Genomic DNA, 15,993 nt, shown 5'->3' on the forward strand with positions numbered 1-15,993 from the left:
GATTGGAAAAAGGAATGGGAATTGGTACTTTTATTTCTAGGTAGTTTGAATTTATTACAACCAGCATATATTACTTGTATACTAAAAAAGAGAGAGACAGGGTAGCCACGCATAGTGGCATATGTTTATAATCCCAGCTGCCTGGGAGGCTAAGTCAAGAGGACTGAAAATCTGAGGTCAGTCTGGACAACAAAGAGAGACCTGTCCCGAAAGAGAAAAAAAAAAAAAAGAAGATAGATTTTTAAAAATAATATGATTTTAGAAAGCCCTGAAAATCTTAAAATCTACTGATAAGCAAAGAAGGAAGTACTCAATGGTACTTCCTTCTTTGCTTATCATTTTTCTAGATAAACTAATCAAAAATATTTTTCTGAAGCCCCAGAGGATCCAGAGGCATCCTTCTATAGCTTTGGCGCTATTCTACCAGTATCACTTCCCGTCCAATATTTCCCCAAATCGTACTCTTTTCTTTGCTCCATCTTTTCACCAAATCCCACCCTCCCTCTTTCTCAGGAGACTTATGAAACTACTATCACGACACTACCCTGTCACACCACAAGAGAAAGCAAGTACCTCAACAGACGTATTTCTCCCCAGAAGAACAAAACCTACCTTTTCATCCTTCAGCCCAAGCAATGAAAGTGTGAGGGTAATGAAAGTAGAAAGGATAGGCAACAGCATTCTAGAAATACCACTTTTGATACATATCCCATCTATGAAAGTATTTTTGAAAAGACCACATCAAATACAAGAAAACCACCACTAGCAAATCAGATAAGCAATCGTGTTCCAAGTGTGATGGGTTTATTTTATTTTACTCTGATGCAAAACCAAAGATTCCACTATAGCACAGAGACCAATATATTAAAACATCATGAAAAAGTGGTATGGTACATGCAGGACGTAATGTACAAACTTGAGGATCAGATCATTTCCTTTAACATGACACTACACTGTCGCTGAGGAAAAAATTTAAATTAACACTGCAGAACTCAACTGAAATGTGGCACAAACATGACAACTTCCAGGCATGCCTTCAAGAACCTCCCTTAGGATGGACTTGCAATCTCTAGACTTCAGTGTGGGGAGATTTACAATTCTTTGGAAGAATAAAAAGTTCACACTTTTGAAATTTCACAGAAGAATTTTAAGGCCAAAACATAGTGGGTTCATTTCTCTTCACTTCCAAGAACAAATCTGATGCTTTACTCAAAACCACATTAAGCTTCCAGTTCAAATCCCAATCCAACCTTGTGCCCTCCTGCACTGAAGTTCTTTCCATCGATTAAAGCTGACAGGGTCAGTTTGACTCCTAGAAAGAAGAAAACACCACAGTCGGTTATTGCCAACATTACAATCAGATCTAAGTTTCTAGAACTAATGGACAGTCAATTCCATGAATTATAAGCTGGGTATAAGCTGTACTAAATTGGAATAGGGTTATCCATTATCCTCTGATCTGACATGCTTAAAGCATGATCACAGCAAACTTTTATTTGGAGTTCAGGGTTACAAACAATAAGTGATCAACCAAACTAAAAAGCCAGAGTGACCAAATTATAGTTAGAAATAAACCCTTTCTATGTGAAAGTATTTGATCTGAAAGTACTTGATCAAATGTTATAAAATGGTCTGAAATCAACCTACAATGATTATAGGTTATCTTTCTTTTTCTTTAATAGATTTCTTTTTAGCTGTAGGTGGACATAATAACTTTATTTATTTATTTTAATGTGGCGCTGAGGATTGAACCCAGTGCCTTGCACATGTTAGACGAGCACTCTACTGCTGAACCACAACCTCAGCCCTGTAGGATGTCTTTCTATAAGTTATTCTTATGGTTCCTTTATCACCTTCTACCTGAACCCCTCTGTTATTAATTTTTTTACATACCTGGTCGAAGAGTCTGAGTATAACCCAGTCCAATCAAGCTGGCATTGTTTACTTTAGCCTAAGATTAAGAGATGGAATAAAAACAGAAGACAATCAATTTCACAATATGTAAGCCAATACAACCACTACTTCATGCATCAAGTTTCCAAAACTAAAAGCACTTTGGAGCCAAACTAGAATTAGTAAAACTGAAAATTGTATAAATAAAAAGATTAGCCTTTTAAGAAGTCAATAGGGCTGGGAGGAATAGTGGCAACTTTGAGAATGTGTGCTTAAAGGCCCTGAGCAAATTTCTTTTAATTCACGGTATATGCCTATGAATTAAATTCTTTGAAATGCTAGTTTACAACCTGACAGTGGTTATAATATGAACTCTGCTGACAGAAAATCAGATATGGGTTCAAATCTTGACACTGCCACAAACTGTGACTTTGACCTTTCTAGACCAGTTTTCTCATTTATAAATCAGAGATAAATATACACTGCTCATCACATACAGTAGGGAGGATTAAATGAAATAGTATATGGAAAGCCTAAGCATTAAGTCCCTGAAATCTAAGAGTAGATTTACTATTATTAAGAGCTACCAATAACAACAAGAATAGTAATCCTATCCCATGAGTTTACAGATAAGAAATTGCTAAGGCCAAAGAGATCAAACTACTTCAGAAGGTCAGACAATAGCCAAATAGAGGAAGAGCTAGGACTAGAATCCATAATTCCTACCCCCAGGCACAATTACCTTTTTACTACACAATGAACTATCTCATTAAAGTTAATAAAGAATGCACAAACTACAATCATATCACAACATTCAACTATAGCTGAGATGAAAACATAAGAGCAGATCCAAACTGGTAGCACATTCTTACAGATAGAGAAGTTCTACAATCCAGCTTATATTTAGCAGCAATGCCAAAACGGGTATTGTTGCTACCAGCTGTCCATGCAAGGTTTATTGATGTTTCAATCTTCTCATTAACTTTCTGGTAGATAGAACCTCCAAATTCAGTGCCATCATTCCTGTTTTCATAGCATAAGAAAAAGTCATAAATATTAGTTTGTACCATTCATTATTCTGACATGGAAACAAATTCTAAGAGTATCTAAATATAGATTACATTTTGCAACTAAAGATTTCTGCAAATTTCTAACATAAATGACCATTAAACAAGGAACTTAATCCAACTGTGCAATTTATAATCACCTAATGAGAACACAGTAACATTTGATTCATTTATTGCTCCATCACTGAGCTACATCCCTAGTCCTTTTTATTGTTTATTTTGAGAGAGGGTCTCCCTACATTGCTGAGGCTGGCCTCAAACTGTGATCTTCCTGCTTAGACTACTTAGTTGCTGGGATTACAGGTATTCACCACCACACCCAGCTATAATGTAAGTTTCTTAGACTGATTCAATTTTGTACAAAGGCAGGTAAATATGATCTTTGGGATGTTCATAAAATTTAGAAACTTCAAAGGAGAGTTCAATAAAGATTATGAAAATTTTTAAAAAGCAGAAATATAGGAAAGCCAAATCTGGATGTTGTTTAAAACATAGCCCTAGAGAAAACATATCCCTAAGATATTGAGGGGGCACCAGAGAAGCACCTAATTATAGATTTAAAACATCACAGATGAGCTTTCATGTTTCCCATTTTACCAGTATCAATGCCTATCTATATCACTGTTTGACTCTGTTTAGCCATCATAAGTGAATAAGAGTATCTAGTGGAGAGCAATCTGTAATACTTCAAAAACACTTAGCTTACCCTTTTATCTTCTTTTGGTACCAGGGATTGAACTCAGGGACACTCAACCACTGAGCCACATCCCCAGCCCTATTTTGCATTTTATTTAGAGACAGGGTGTCTCACTGAGTTGCTTAGCACCTTGCTTTTGCTGAGGCTGGCTTTGAACTAATGATCCTCCTGTCTCAGCCTCCCAGGGCGCTGGGATTACAGGTGTTTGCCACCATGCCTGGCTCACCCTTTTCTTTTATGTCCTGGTACAGTACAATATTCAGTTGGCCAAGACTTAAAATACAAGTACAGATTCGTTCAGCCAACAGAGTACAGGCTACACAACTGAATCCCAGGACAGTTCTAAGGACTTCTGTTACTTCTGAATGTAATAGGAGAAGCAGTTCTGACCAAGGATACCTGAAAGCCTCCATAGAATTACTGAGGATGCTCCAATCAATATAGAAGAACAGAAGATGTTCTTAGTAATCCAAACAGACCAGTTTCCAGATATGGCCCAGATGGCATAGGTAGCAGGGTAGCAGAGGAAGAAGCAGAACTCTCCAAAAGATTTTTTATACCCAGAGGATAACCCATGTTCTGGGTTGTCTCTTAAGTAGTGGTTCTCCTACAGTTTCTAGAGCTTAATAAAGCTTGGGGTAAAGATTGAGAAGCCAGTAACTACCAGTAGTGCAGCAATATGCACTACTGCACTGGCCTCCTGACAGTGTTCTGCTGACAATGAAAACACAGCAAGGCTGGGTATCCTCTACGGCATATTACCATCACTTCTAATCTTCTCAATATGCTAACTATCACCTTTTGGGGGGCAAATGCACTGGTACTAAAGAAGAATCAATGTATAAATACTCACACATGAGTGTGCAATTGGAAGTCTGCAGCCTTATAACCCAGGGCGAAATTATTCTGAGACAGTTTGGATTTAGCTGTGTCAAAACTCATCTGATAGCCAGCAAGCCAACCTTCAAAAGCCAATACAGCCCAGCCATAAATGGTTGGCCCAGAAAAATCTATATCAACATTACTGCCAACACTGAAACAATCCCGTTTATAGGAGGCCTTCAATTTCCCACTCTTCTTTCTGTAAAAAACAAATGAGAACAACATAAGTTTCAACCATTACGCAGGAATCTTTAGAGGTAAGACCCTCTCTCTCCCAAAGTAAATACTGTTTTGGTAGATGGCATAAGGATGGTAAAAATGTTTCAGATTTCTTAGCTCTACAAATGTAAGTTTACTAATATTAGAAATGTACATACTATTATTATCTATTCTTCACTGCAAGTTCAAATAACAGGGTACCTTCATGATTAATTTTATAAAGGCATAAATAAAACTATAAGGGGAAAGGTTGGTCAACAGTTTCTAAGTTAGATGGGAAATATTAAGCTTTGGCATTCTATTGCACAGTATGGTTACTATACATAGAGATAATGTACTATATATAATTCAAAAAAGAAAAAAGGATTTGATGTTTTCACCATGAAATGATAAATGTTCAGAGACGTTTATTATGACTTGAACATTACACAATGTATACAAATATCAAAACACCACATAATACCCATAAAACATGTAAAATGTCAATTAAAACTTTATTTAAAAAGGAATAAAATTTTTCAGTGCCAAATTAATACTGGAGATGTAGGTACACAGACATATGAGAACTAAATCTCTTTATAAGTTTGCAAATGCCACAAAAGTAACACCCAATACACATTATTAACTTATCATGGAAAGAAATGTATTATTTTGAAGAATAATACTGAACAGACAAAATTAGTTCTTAATAATCCATGTCCTATTCCAGTCAAATCTCTGATGAGAATATTTGTCCTAAAGGTAACTAAGCATGTAACAGGAAAGATACTAGTTACAACTGAGAAGAAATTCTACTTTCCATTTATGCAGCACCTTTGTCCTTCAGATAGCCGGGAACCAACTTAGAGGAAATAACACATCCACATTCTTTACAGAGTATGCTAAGAAATCAAGTCAGTAGCAAAACTATTCATTATGGTGTTCTAGAGTCCATAAATTATATTATATTCTGAAGATTATTTGCTTCAGAAATTAACTTCTCAGAAGAATATCATACCCATCAATCTTTAGAACAGCTTAAGATATACCTATGGTCTTAGACCCTTCTGGCTCCCAAACTTTTTTTCTACAATATGCCTCTCTGGAATAGATACATAAATTTTTGTTCATCTGTTCAATTTTCAAATGAAAATGCTATCCTACTTCAAGGATCTTTCTTTATCTTTTCATACACAATGTCTCTAGTATTCTTAACAGGAGCCTCCTAATTTTTCCCTGCCTCTAAACTTTCATCGAAACTCCTTTCTAAACCTTTAAGGCTTCAAAAACAATTCATAAAATAGGGTTTAGATAATTACCCTGTGTTCGGTACAAATATGGTATCAAGAGTCAGTTTCAACCCATCAGCCAACTGAAAAACAAAGATTTTAAATGAACAATTAGTAATTTTTAATACTTTATTTGACTCAAAGAGCCAATTCTTAAGTTTCCTCTAACTTCCTCTTTAACAAAAATAGGAAGTCATTAAAGAAAGCCAGATATTAAATTATATAATAAATTACCTCCCATCCTTCCCTGTCCCCTTATTCTTCGTCCCTCACCCCTAGCCTTCCGCATGGTTCTCCCATCAAAAAACAGGTTATAAGCTGAGCCAACTGGGCAGGTACTTGTAGTCCCAGCTATTTCGGAGGCTGAGGCAGGAGGATCCCTTAAGCCCAGGAACTCAAAGCCAGCTCGGCCAACATCGTGAGACCCCATCTCAAAAAAGGAGGTTAAAATGTATAGGCCAAATCCTATTAAGGCAAATAACATAAATTATAGAACAAAAATAATAAATTCCAATACAACAAAATAATCTTGCTACATTCTCTTGAAGTTACTGTAATGATATAACAAGTCAACTTAAATAATTTATTCAGCTGTAATGTGTTTATATGACAACGTGCATACAGATACACTTTTAAAAACAGTGCCCTGTACATAGTGGACACTTGACAGATGTCTACTGATATTTCTTCTTGAAAATGTTAAAGAATTTTAGAAACATTTTTTTGTGGAGCCAATTTTACAATGATTACAAAACTCAACTACTGCAAATAGTTTATTCTACTCAGAAAAAGTTCAACTATATAACAAAATAATCAGAACTGATCAGAAAAGATGTTATGTAATAATCACAGGACTCACAAACAAAGCCTTATTTCTAGAAATGTAAGATATACCAAAAAAAAAAAAACACATGCATAGAAAAAATATAGCTATTAGATATGGCGTAAGACCTCATTCAGATTATATTTGGGGTTTGTTCATCATTCAATCTTCAAGAGAAACTGAACCTACAAATAACTTCTAATGCTTTCTCTTACCTTATTCTCCAAAGAGATTTCTGTCCCAAGAGTATTGTCTGTGTTCCATTTTTGGGTGAAGGTAAGTCCATAGTTACAGACCTTATATTTGGTCTCTAGGTTGCCCGACGCTTTCCCTGTATCAGTATAAGCATGACCCGAAGTAGAAAATTCCTGGTAAACAAAAAGATAATTACTTTAAAATTATCTCATCCAAGAGAAAACATTAATTTCAGAAAGCAGAGCTCAATGCATCAGAAACTAATACAATTTACTTTTATACCAGTACCCTACTTTACAGCAATCCTGCTTTCCTTCTGCTTTTCCTCTCTTAATATATATCTTAATTAATCATCTTTCTTTTTTGATATTTAATGGTCTATATACTCTTCCTAAATGGGCACCTTAAATTCTCTCCTTCAAGCTGTGGGTGGTGGCACACACTCTGTAATCCCAGTGACTCAGGAGCCTGAGGCAGGAAGATTATAAGTTTGAAGCCATCCTCAGCAAACTCAGTGAGGCCCTACACAACTTTTTGCAAGACCCTGTCTCAAAATAAAAAATAAAAAGAGCTAGAGGTTTGGGCTGTAGCTCAGTGGCAGACTGCTTGCCTAGCATGCGTGAGGCACTGGGTTTGATCCTTAGTTCTGTATAAAAATAAACAAATAAAATAATTATTATAAAAAATTATTATAAAATTTTTTTAAAAAGCTGGAGATGTAGCTCAGGGGTAAAGTACCCCTGGGTTTAAACCCTAGTATCAAAATAAATAAATAAACAAGCAAACAATAAAAATAATTCTCTCCTTAAGAAATATATCTTTACTAAAAATAAATGCCAAAAGACAAAATTATTGAATCTTAAACATTTTACTTTCATGGTCTAAAAAACATCATCAGTTCTCTGTAATGCCTTTCAAACTACTAATTAAATCTAGAAGTCCTTAAAAAGCCCAAAGCACTACCCCTCCCCATTAACAGAATCAGTGCTTTGGGTTTTGTTTTTTGTTTGATTTTTGCAGCACAAGTAATCAAACCCAGGGCTTTGTGCATGGTTAGGCAAGCACTCTAACACTAAGCTAAACCCCCAGCCTATTACTTTTTCTAATGTATTTTTATTGTGGAAAAATACATTTAACATAAAATTTAGCATTTTAACAGTTTTCAAGTGTACAGCGTACATGTTAACGTGAAGTATTAAGTACATTCACAATGTTGTGAAAACAATAACCGCTTTTGTCTACAACACTATCCACAAAACTTTCAACATAAACAATTTCAATACTTGAAATTATCTACCTATTTCTCACAATAAAGTAGAATGCTACAATTTATCCTTCTTTCCTTCTTCTCCATCCTGTTACCTTATAAAGTTGCTTTCTACCAACAGCTACTATGAATGCCTTAAGTATATCCTCCTCCCAATTTAAGTATCCTTTCAGTCATATGACAATAAGCAATTAGAAACAGACCTCCTTCTAGGGGCATGCAAACAGTCAACACCTGTCACTGACAATCTACAACTGTCAAGAAAAAAACATTCTGATTGGTCCTGTTTGCAAGGAGCATTTCTGAAATACTGCCAACAGAATAAAAGGCTGCCAACCGTGACCAGTTCTGTTTCACTGCCTGCAATATGAATCCTCCCTTTAACAAAACTCTGCCCCCTAACTCGAGTTCCACAGGCAGAAGAAACAACTGGGAAACTGTGATCTGTTTATCAGCACCACACAGAAAGCTTTCAAAGAGACTATCATGCTGCACATTTAGAGCAAGGCCTTAGAAAAAAAGCGATAAAATGTTAGTCATGTTTAACAGTCCTTGTAATTCTTTAATGTGACAATTGTTTTGTTTTAGTATTTTTATATTTTCATAAATTTGACAAGCATAGGAAACACAGATATTAATTTTGGTGTTAGAAAAATTTTATGAATAAAATTAAAGTGATATAGTCTACATGTCTTCCTTGTTACTGTCAACTTTTCTTAGTTTGAAGCTCTGTCAAGAAACTAAAATGCTAAGGTAAAAATCTCAGAGAAGTTGAACTCCATAACCACAACTGCTTCAGTCTAATTTCATACTTAGGTCAAATAAGTGAAAAATATATTTATAACATGCATATAACATCCACAGCTCTATATTACATGTTAGTAAGCAACAGAACAAAAATGTTACTGTTAAATAGATACTGTATGATAAAAATATGCAGATACAATCTAAGAAACAGTGAATGAAATGTATCCTAAATTTCAAGTACCAAGACCAAAAGCAACCATAAAAACAAATAAGCTTTTTTCCTTACCATCTGAATGAATATAATCACACCACAGCAGCATGAAAGGGGAGATAAAATTTAGTTGATAACATTCACAACACAAACATAACTTGCACAAATTCCAAAACCTACTCAAAACATGTATGATTTCTCTCTTTTCACATAGACATACATACAATATGCCAATATTAGTAGGGCAGGTGAATATGTATATTTATTTATGCTACAGAATCCCAGAAAAAGAATGATAGTGACAAACCAAAAATTATATAGAGTCCAACAGAAAATATATAGGAATTCCCCATGCCTCTGTCCTTCTAATTAAATCTTTATTTCCAGAAATAAACTTTGCGTGGGTTCAAATAGGTAAATACAAACAAAAGATGAGCTCATGAGGAGAAATCAGAGAATGAAGTTAATAAAAAGTTAACCTATTTGCTGAGATTTATTGAATAAAAACTTTGGCTAATGATGCTTTGAAAAAATGTCAATACATCCTTTACTATATTCTTACTTCCAGGGGAAAAAAGGACAAGTTGGGGCTAGGGACATAGCTCAGTAGTATAATGCTTGTCTAGCATGAGACAACTGAATCCTCAAAACTGAATCCCCAGCACCACCAGGAAAAAAAAAAAAAGGGAGAGAACAAGACTGGAAGTTAAGAACATCATCAGTTAAAAATTAAAGAATTAATTACCCATGTGCATACATGTAGAAATACTTTTATTACTACATTTTGTTTCAACTAATCATGAAGAGACTAAAATTGAAATTAATTAAAAAACGTACATGAACCCATTATAATGGCAATAAAGTTTTTGGTAATATATTTTCATGAATGCAAAGATATGATATGAGTCAAAAATACATATTCTCTATCTTCTAAGAGTATGATGGAGAATATTCTCATTATGACAAACACAAGTATCTCTGCCACATTTAATCTGATTGTCTATAGGTTTCACTGGCTGAGTTAGTGAAATCAAGAGCAGAACAAAACTGTAAGAAAGAGCACAGTTCCAAAAGTATGCCAATCCACTTAACTAGATTAATTATTTTTAAGCAAGTTCCTTTTAAGTTAATTATGCTACATCTATTCAAAATATAATAGCTACTCACCACTCCACTACAAGACTTGGTTCTCAGATCTATTTTGACCATGCCAAACCCTAGATACACAAACAAAAACAAAGTAATATATAAAATGTGACACACCATTTTTTTTCACTCAGAAATTAAGAAAATAGCACAGAATACTTTCCAAATGGAAAATACATGGTATTCTCATTAGGTGAGTATTCCAGAAAGAAACTGCATTACAATGAAATAAGTATAATTTTTAAGACCCTCAAAATGAATAAAGACATACTTTTAAAATATAAGTTAAAGAACAAATGAATGAAAGGAATATTTACTATTCCAAGAAACAAAATTACTGGAAAATATTATGCAAATATATATATACAAGTTGAAACATACAATTAATATTATCAGGAAAAAATTAAATGTGCACAGCCTAAAATTTTAAAACCTAAAAATAAATGCTTTGAGGAACTCTCTCTAAAGAATGAAGTCTAATAGCCTGTTAATAGTTATCCCCTTAAAGTTTGTAAAGTAAATTAATGTTGGCTTACCATTATTTTACTAACACATTATTGTACACACAGTAGCTATTCAACACTAACCCTTACCCAAACCTGGAGATTTAGAATAGTATATCCTTACCATATCCCTTGTTGAAGACATCCTTGGCAGCCTTTCCTAGGTCACAGTAAGTCGGTGTGTTACACATATCTTATAAAGAAAGATGAGAACAAAGGAGTAATCACTTAGTCTGTATTCACCTAAAGTTGTTCTACTCTTTCCTCCTGTGAGGCATAGTTTTTTCTTCCTTTGCATCATTAATGTCAAAGTTAAGAAAAGGCATTCTGCTCCTTAAAAAAAGAGCTTTCCAGAACACTAGAAAATAAAAGGTTTTCTCATGAGAGTCAGAAGTTATCTTTCTGACTACATTTCAAAGAAAAGAAAGTTCTCACAGGTTGAAGGGGGGTGCTCTGTTAAATGATACTCTTCTAAAAACAAAACAAAACCTTCAAAACTTACTTCAGAAAAAGCTTTACTGGACTTTATATAGCCAATGAGCTGCGTACAGCCACAAGGTAAAATTTTTATGGAACTGTAACAATATATGTAACCAAAACCTTCAGAGTTGGGGCAAGGAATGTAGTTCAGTGATGGCACACATGAGCAAAGTCCCGGGTTCAATACCCAGCACCACACACATACACACAAAGGAAAAAATCCTCAGGATTAGCATTTTGCTTCTCTGAAACAAGGCTTAAAAGAAGCCTTAAATAAAAGCTACCATACTAATTGAAACATATTCATCCAGAATATGGTCTTTTTCAAAGCTCTTCTTAAAGTTTATAATTTTATCATTATCTAAAATAGGATAAATTCTATCTTCAGTAATCTGTTTACCAAAGTTGATGTAAACTCTGCAGTTATAACTTTGAAAACCTAAGCTGCCTTGACTTTACATCTTGCCCCAACTTGTCTACTGCCAACATGACCCTCACATCAAAGTCGCCAAAGCTACCAACACTACTGAACATACAATTCCTTTGCCCTTTTTCTATAATGGAAGCTCTTTCCTGCAGCAGGTTCTGCTGTGTGCCTCTCACAGATTCAAAAGCCATGTCTAACCAATTACAGAACCACTTTAACCAGTTCCATGAACACACTTTTATTACACCAGAAAAATCCAGAGTTTCAGCTAGCACTTACAATTACTACATCTGAATCATCTAGGCATTCAAACTATTTATTTACACATTATTTATATTTAGTCCAGCTATTTATATTTAGTCTAGCTCTTAATCTGAACTTCTGCTAAGTTTCTATCTATGCCATCATACTTGACCATCATACTCGAAGTGCTTCATGTACTACATTTTTTTAAAGAGGAATTTAAAAAAACATTTTTTTAGTTATAGTTGGACACAATAGCTTTATTATTTGTTTATTTTTGTATGGTGCTGAGGATGGAACCCAGTGCCTCACAGAGACTAGGCAAGTGTACCATTGAACTACAACCCCAGCCCTCATGCACTTCTTAACTGAGAATTCATTAAAGTTTGTTCCTTAATCTAAACCTGTCAAATATAACAGACACTATGATATAAAGTTAAGAGGACAGAGTATTTTATATACATACATGCATAATTTCATGTACAATATATATAAAACCATATAGAAAGTTTAGAGGAATATAAGCTAGCAATGTAGCTCAGTGGTGGAATGCTAGCCTGGCATGCAGGAGGCCCCAAGTTCGATTCCCCACCACCACCAAATTATAAAACAAAGAGGAAAGAATGTAGTAAAGGTAAAAGAGTGGTATGGATATGTTGACTCAAACCAGAATAAAACTTTGCTCTAAGCTACAGAGTTTCATAGTTCACTTCAGAGCAATTATTTTACAATTCAGTCCCTTATACTCCAATAATCAATTCAAGACTTTTACATATTCTGAATTCTAACTTCATATTATGATCACAGTGGATGCTAGTATTCATTTGTTGAAATTTTGCCAGAAGCCTGTATTTTGGGAGATCATTATAGAAAAGCAGGAATTATATATTCAAATAGAAATGGGTAAGGCTTTCAGTTTTTCTTAGTGACAAGAGAAAAGATACACTGAAATATTCACAAGCACCCATATATATTCCTCTAGGTACTAGTTATAATCTTTTTCATTTTGTCATTTTTCAAAACCAGTATCAGATACTTTGCAAAAGTCAAGTAGCTGATTTAGTTTACTGATCTCAATTCTGCCTAATTTAATATTATTTTTCAGGTCCATGATTCTGACGGGAAATGCATTGCTGGTATGATCAAGCAAAAAGCAAGAAGTCAGGGAGATTTCCTGTTACTGGAGCTATAACCACATATTTCTATTAGCTCTACAAAATGTACTTCGTAGACATGCACCGTGTACCGAGGTTGCATTAGACGCAGACTGGAATTTTTAAAAAGGCGTTAACTAGATAATATTGCTTTACACAACCACAAACTTGTCAGTAGAGAGCCCCCTTTTGTTCCTCGATTCTGCTTTTTAAGTTGCACGAACAGCATCCTCCCTTCGGCCAGCAGTGTAAGACCCCGCTGGTCAACAATTCCAGAGAGAAAGGTGAGGATGAGGGTGCGGGAGTGGTTTGGGGTTCAAGGACCCAACTTCCCTAGAAACCGACCTCCTTTCTAGCCTTACAAAGTCCTGTCCGCACGCGGGGTGGTAGGAAGGTCGCGGCTCGCTGCGGCTCCATCACCTGAGGCGGCCAAGGAGCAAGGTTCCTGGCAGGAGCCGGCGTCCCCTCTGCCCTCCGCGGCCTGCCCGGCCCGCGCCCCGTTAGACCGCTGTCTCCCTCCACCGCCCTCTGTTAAGCCCGCCTCCGTCGATCTCCCCTGGATCAAGTCCCCCCACTCTCCGGCCTTCCCAGGTCTTCCGGGTACGCGGCCTCAGCTCGCCTCACCTCCAACCTAAGGGCCTGTCTCGGCTCCGCCAGGGCAACGCTGAAGGTCTTCTTCAAACCAACGCCGTCCGCGCCTGCGCGGCCTCACTCCCCCCGCGGCGCCTGCGCGCCCCTGACGCCCCCGAGCGCGTTTACGCCGTGGTGTCTTGTCGCGCTCGCGCGCCTCGGGTCTGGGTGCTGAGAGGAGCCGCCCGGGTGGATGGGCACCAACTGTCCGACTTCTCTGGCGCGCGTGCGCAGGAGGGTCCAGCGCGCAGGTGGCTGGGGCGAGGGTTGACGTGGTGCGGCGGAGTCCAGGGCTCCTAGCTTTGTCCCTGTAGGGGCTCGTTCTCGCGAGAACGCCTGAAGGCACCTAGCTACAGTTGCCATGGAGGGGCGCGGGGAAGGCACTTAGAGATGGGGACCCTGCTGTATCCGGATGGATACTCCCGCGGGCACGACATCCATACTCATTCTCTGGTAGATGTCTAGCAGATCTTTTTGGGAATTTCATCTCAGAGTGACAAGAATGTCACCCTTGCGTCATCTTAAGGATGAGAAAACATAGGTCCCCAAAGGGTAAGTAGAAGTAGATAACTCAAGAGGGGGAGAGGAGATGGAGGAGGGAAAGCTCTTCAGAGGAGAATACCAAGTAATGAGTGTGTAGGAGAGATTATGTAAATAGAAAACCACCAATTTGGAACCACTGTAGTAGTAATTGATTCAGGCAAAAAAAAAAAAAAAAAAAAACGATGGTTGGGTAGGATATTGCTATGGTTTCAAAGAATCGCCCCATAGGCTGCTTATCAAGAGAAAAGGGTACCTTCACATCAAGAAATTCACCCTTAACTAAATAACCAAACTTAACTTCACCATGGATGGTAGAGAATGACGTTATGTGCCTGGCGATGTGTTGCAGAGAAGAACACAAAAGATAATTTTCTGGCCAAACTTGTGTAATTGTTCCTATTCATCAGGAAAGAATCAGAAAAACCCAAAATGAGGGAACTTCTACCAAAAAAAAAAAAAAAAAAAAATCGGTTTCATGGTTTTGTTTGTTTGTTTTTGGAAAGGCTAGTGGGCTGTTCTGCAGCAAAAGAGACAAAAGAAAGATATGACATTAAAAGCAATGTGTGATTCTAAGTGGACCCTGGATAAGAAACAGCTCTTGAAAAACATTATTAGTACAATTGGAGAAATTTTGAATGCAGATTATATTAGTATTGTAACAATGTAAAATGTTTTGAGGATAATGTGTTTTGATTATGCAGAAGTGACCTTGTTTTTAGGAGATACATTCTGAAATATTTAAAAGTATATCTGCAACTAACTCTCAAATCGTTTAGAAAAAAAAAGAAAGAAAAACCAAATGTGACAAAATGTTAACAATTGGTGAATCTAGATAGAAGATATATAGAGATATATAGATAGACAGACAGACAGATTTTACTGAAACTTTCCAGTAAGTTTTAAATTTTTTAAAATAAAAGGGAGAAAACAACACCATAAAGTCTGGATATCATTATACAATACAGGTTGCTGCTTGAATCAATAGGCAAATACTGTTGCTTGTCTGCCATAAGGAATTTCAGTCAATGGGAGATAAGTAAGTTAAATGCCCCTGAGGGACTCATAAGGTAAGACTTGGACAGATATCTGCTGAATAAGACAGAATGTGAAAAATGTCATAAGAACAGAGCAGTATAACCTGGTAGTCTAAATAAAAATGAACTTTGGAGTCAAAAGAGGCTGAGTTTGTGTTCCAGCTCTGCCAACTCTGATCTTAGGCAAGCAACTTAGCTTCTCTATATCTGTTTCCACAGCAGTGAAACAGAACTAAATGATATGTACCTCGTGAAATTATAATGGATATTAAATGTTGTATTCAGAGTTCATAATCTACCTGGCAGATGGAAAATGTTTATTAGTTAACAACATGAAAATTAATATGCAATAGGAGTTTAAAAGCTGTACAAGTAAAACCCATATTTATTCATTTGCCTATTTGGCTCAGACCTGACCTTTGTCAAGTATAGCAGGCATTAAAAGAGCACTTTAGGAATTTAGCAGCATTCTTTCCTTGTCTCCTGTTTTTCAAAGTTTTGTCTTCTGAAAGGACCTGACATGACCAGTCCCAGGTCATCCAGAGAGACCTGCTGTCTCTCCAA

General features: G+C 36.4%; 1 protein-coding gene across 1 annotated transcript; it reads right to left on the bottom strand.

Moving 5' to 3' along the window:
* Positions 1-787: 787 nt before the first annotated feature.
* Vdac3 (voltage dependent anion channel 3) lies at positions 788-14,096 on the bottom strand. The gene is made up of 9 exons (XM_076852468.1): positions 13,847-14,096; positions 11,043-11,111; positions 10,437-10,486; positions 7,065-7,217; positions 6,057-6,109; positions 4,511-4,738; positions 2,766-2,916; positions 1,894-1,951; positions 788-1,312 (listed from the first exon to the last, which is right to left on the bottom strand). Exons 2-9 carry the CDS (start codon positions 11,107-11,109, stop codon positions 1,221-1,223), a joined length of 852 nt encoding a protein of 283 aa, XP_076708583.1. The 5' UTR covers positions 11,110-11,111; positions 13,847-14,096; the 3' UTR covers positions 788-1,220.
* Between the last annotated feature and the right edge of the window lie 1,897 nt (positions 14,097-15,993).

This window comes from Callospermophilus lateralis, chromosome 4, assembly GCF_048772815.1.
Source record: "Callospermophilus lateralis isolate mCalLat2 chromosome 4, mCalLat2.hap1, whole genome shotgun sequence".
Taxonomy (NCBI): domain Eukaryota; kingdom Metazoa; phylum Chordata; class Mammalia; order Rodentia; family Sciuridae; genus Callospermophilus; species Callospermophilus lateralis.

Bases quoted from the DNA above. Each gene is read 5' to 3' on its own strand.
- Vdac3 (XM_076852468.1), bottom strand. From the start codon at position 11,109: ATGTGTAACACACCGACTTACTGTGACCTAGGAAAGGCTGCCAAGGAT. The intron at 4,739-6,056 runs GTAATTATCTAA...TGTTTTTTACAG, and splicing joins ATATTTGTACCGAACACAGG to AAAGAAGAGTGGGAAATTGA. The intron at 1,313-1,893 runs GTATGTAAAAAA...TCTTCTTTCTAG, and splicing joins TACTCAGACTCTTCGACCAG to GAGTCAAACTGACCCTGTCA.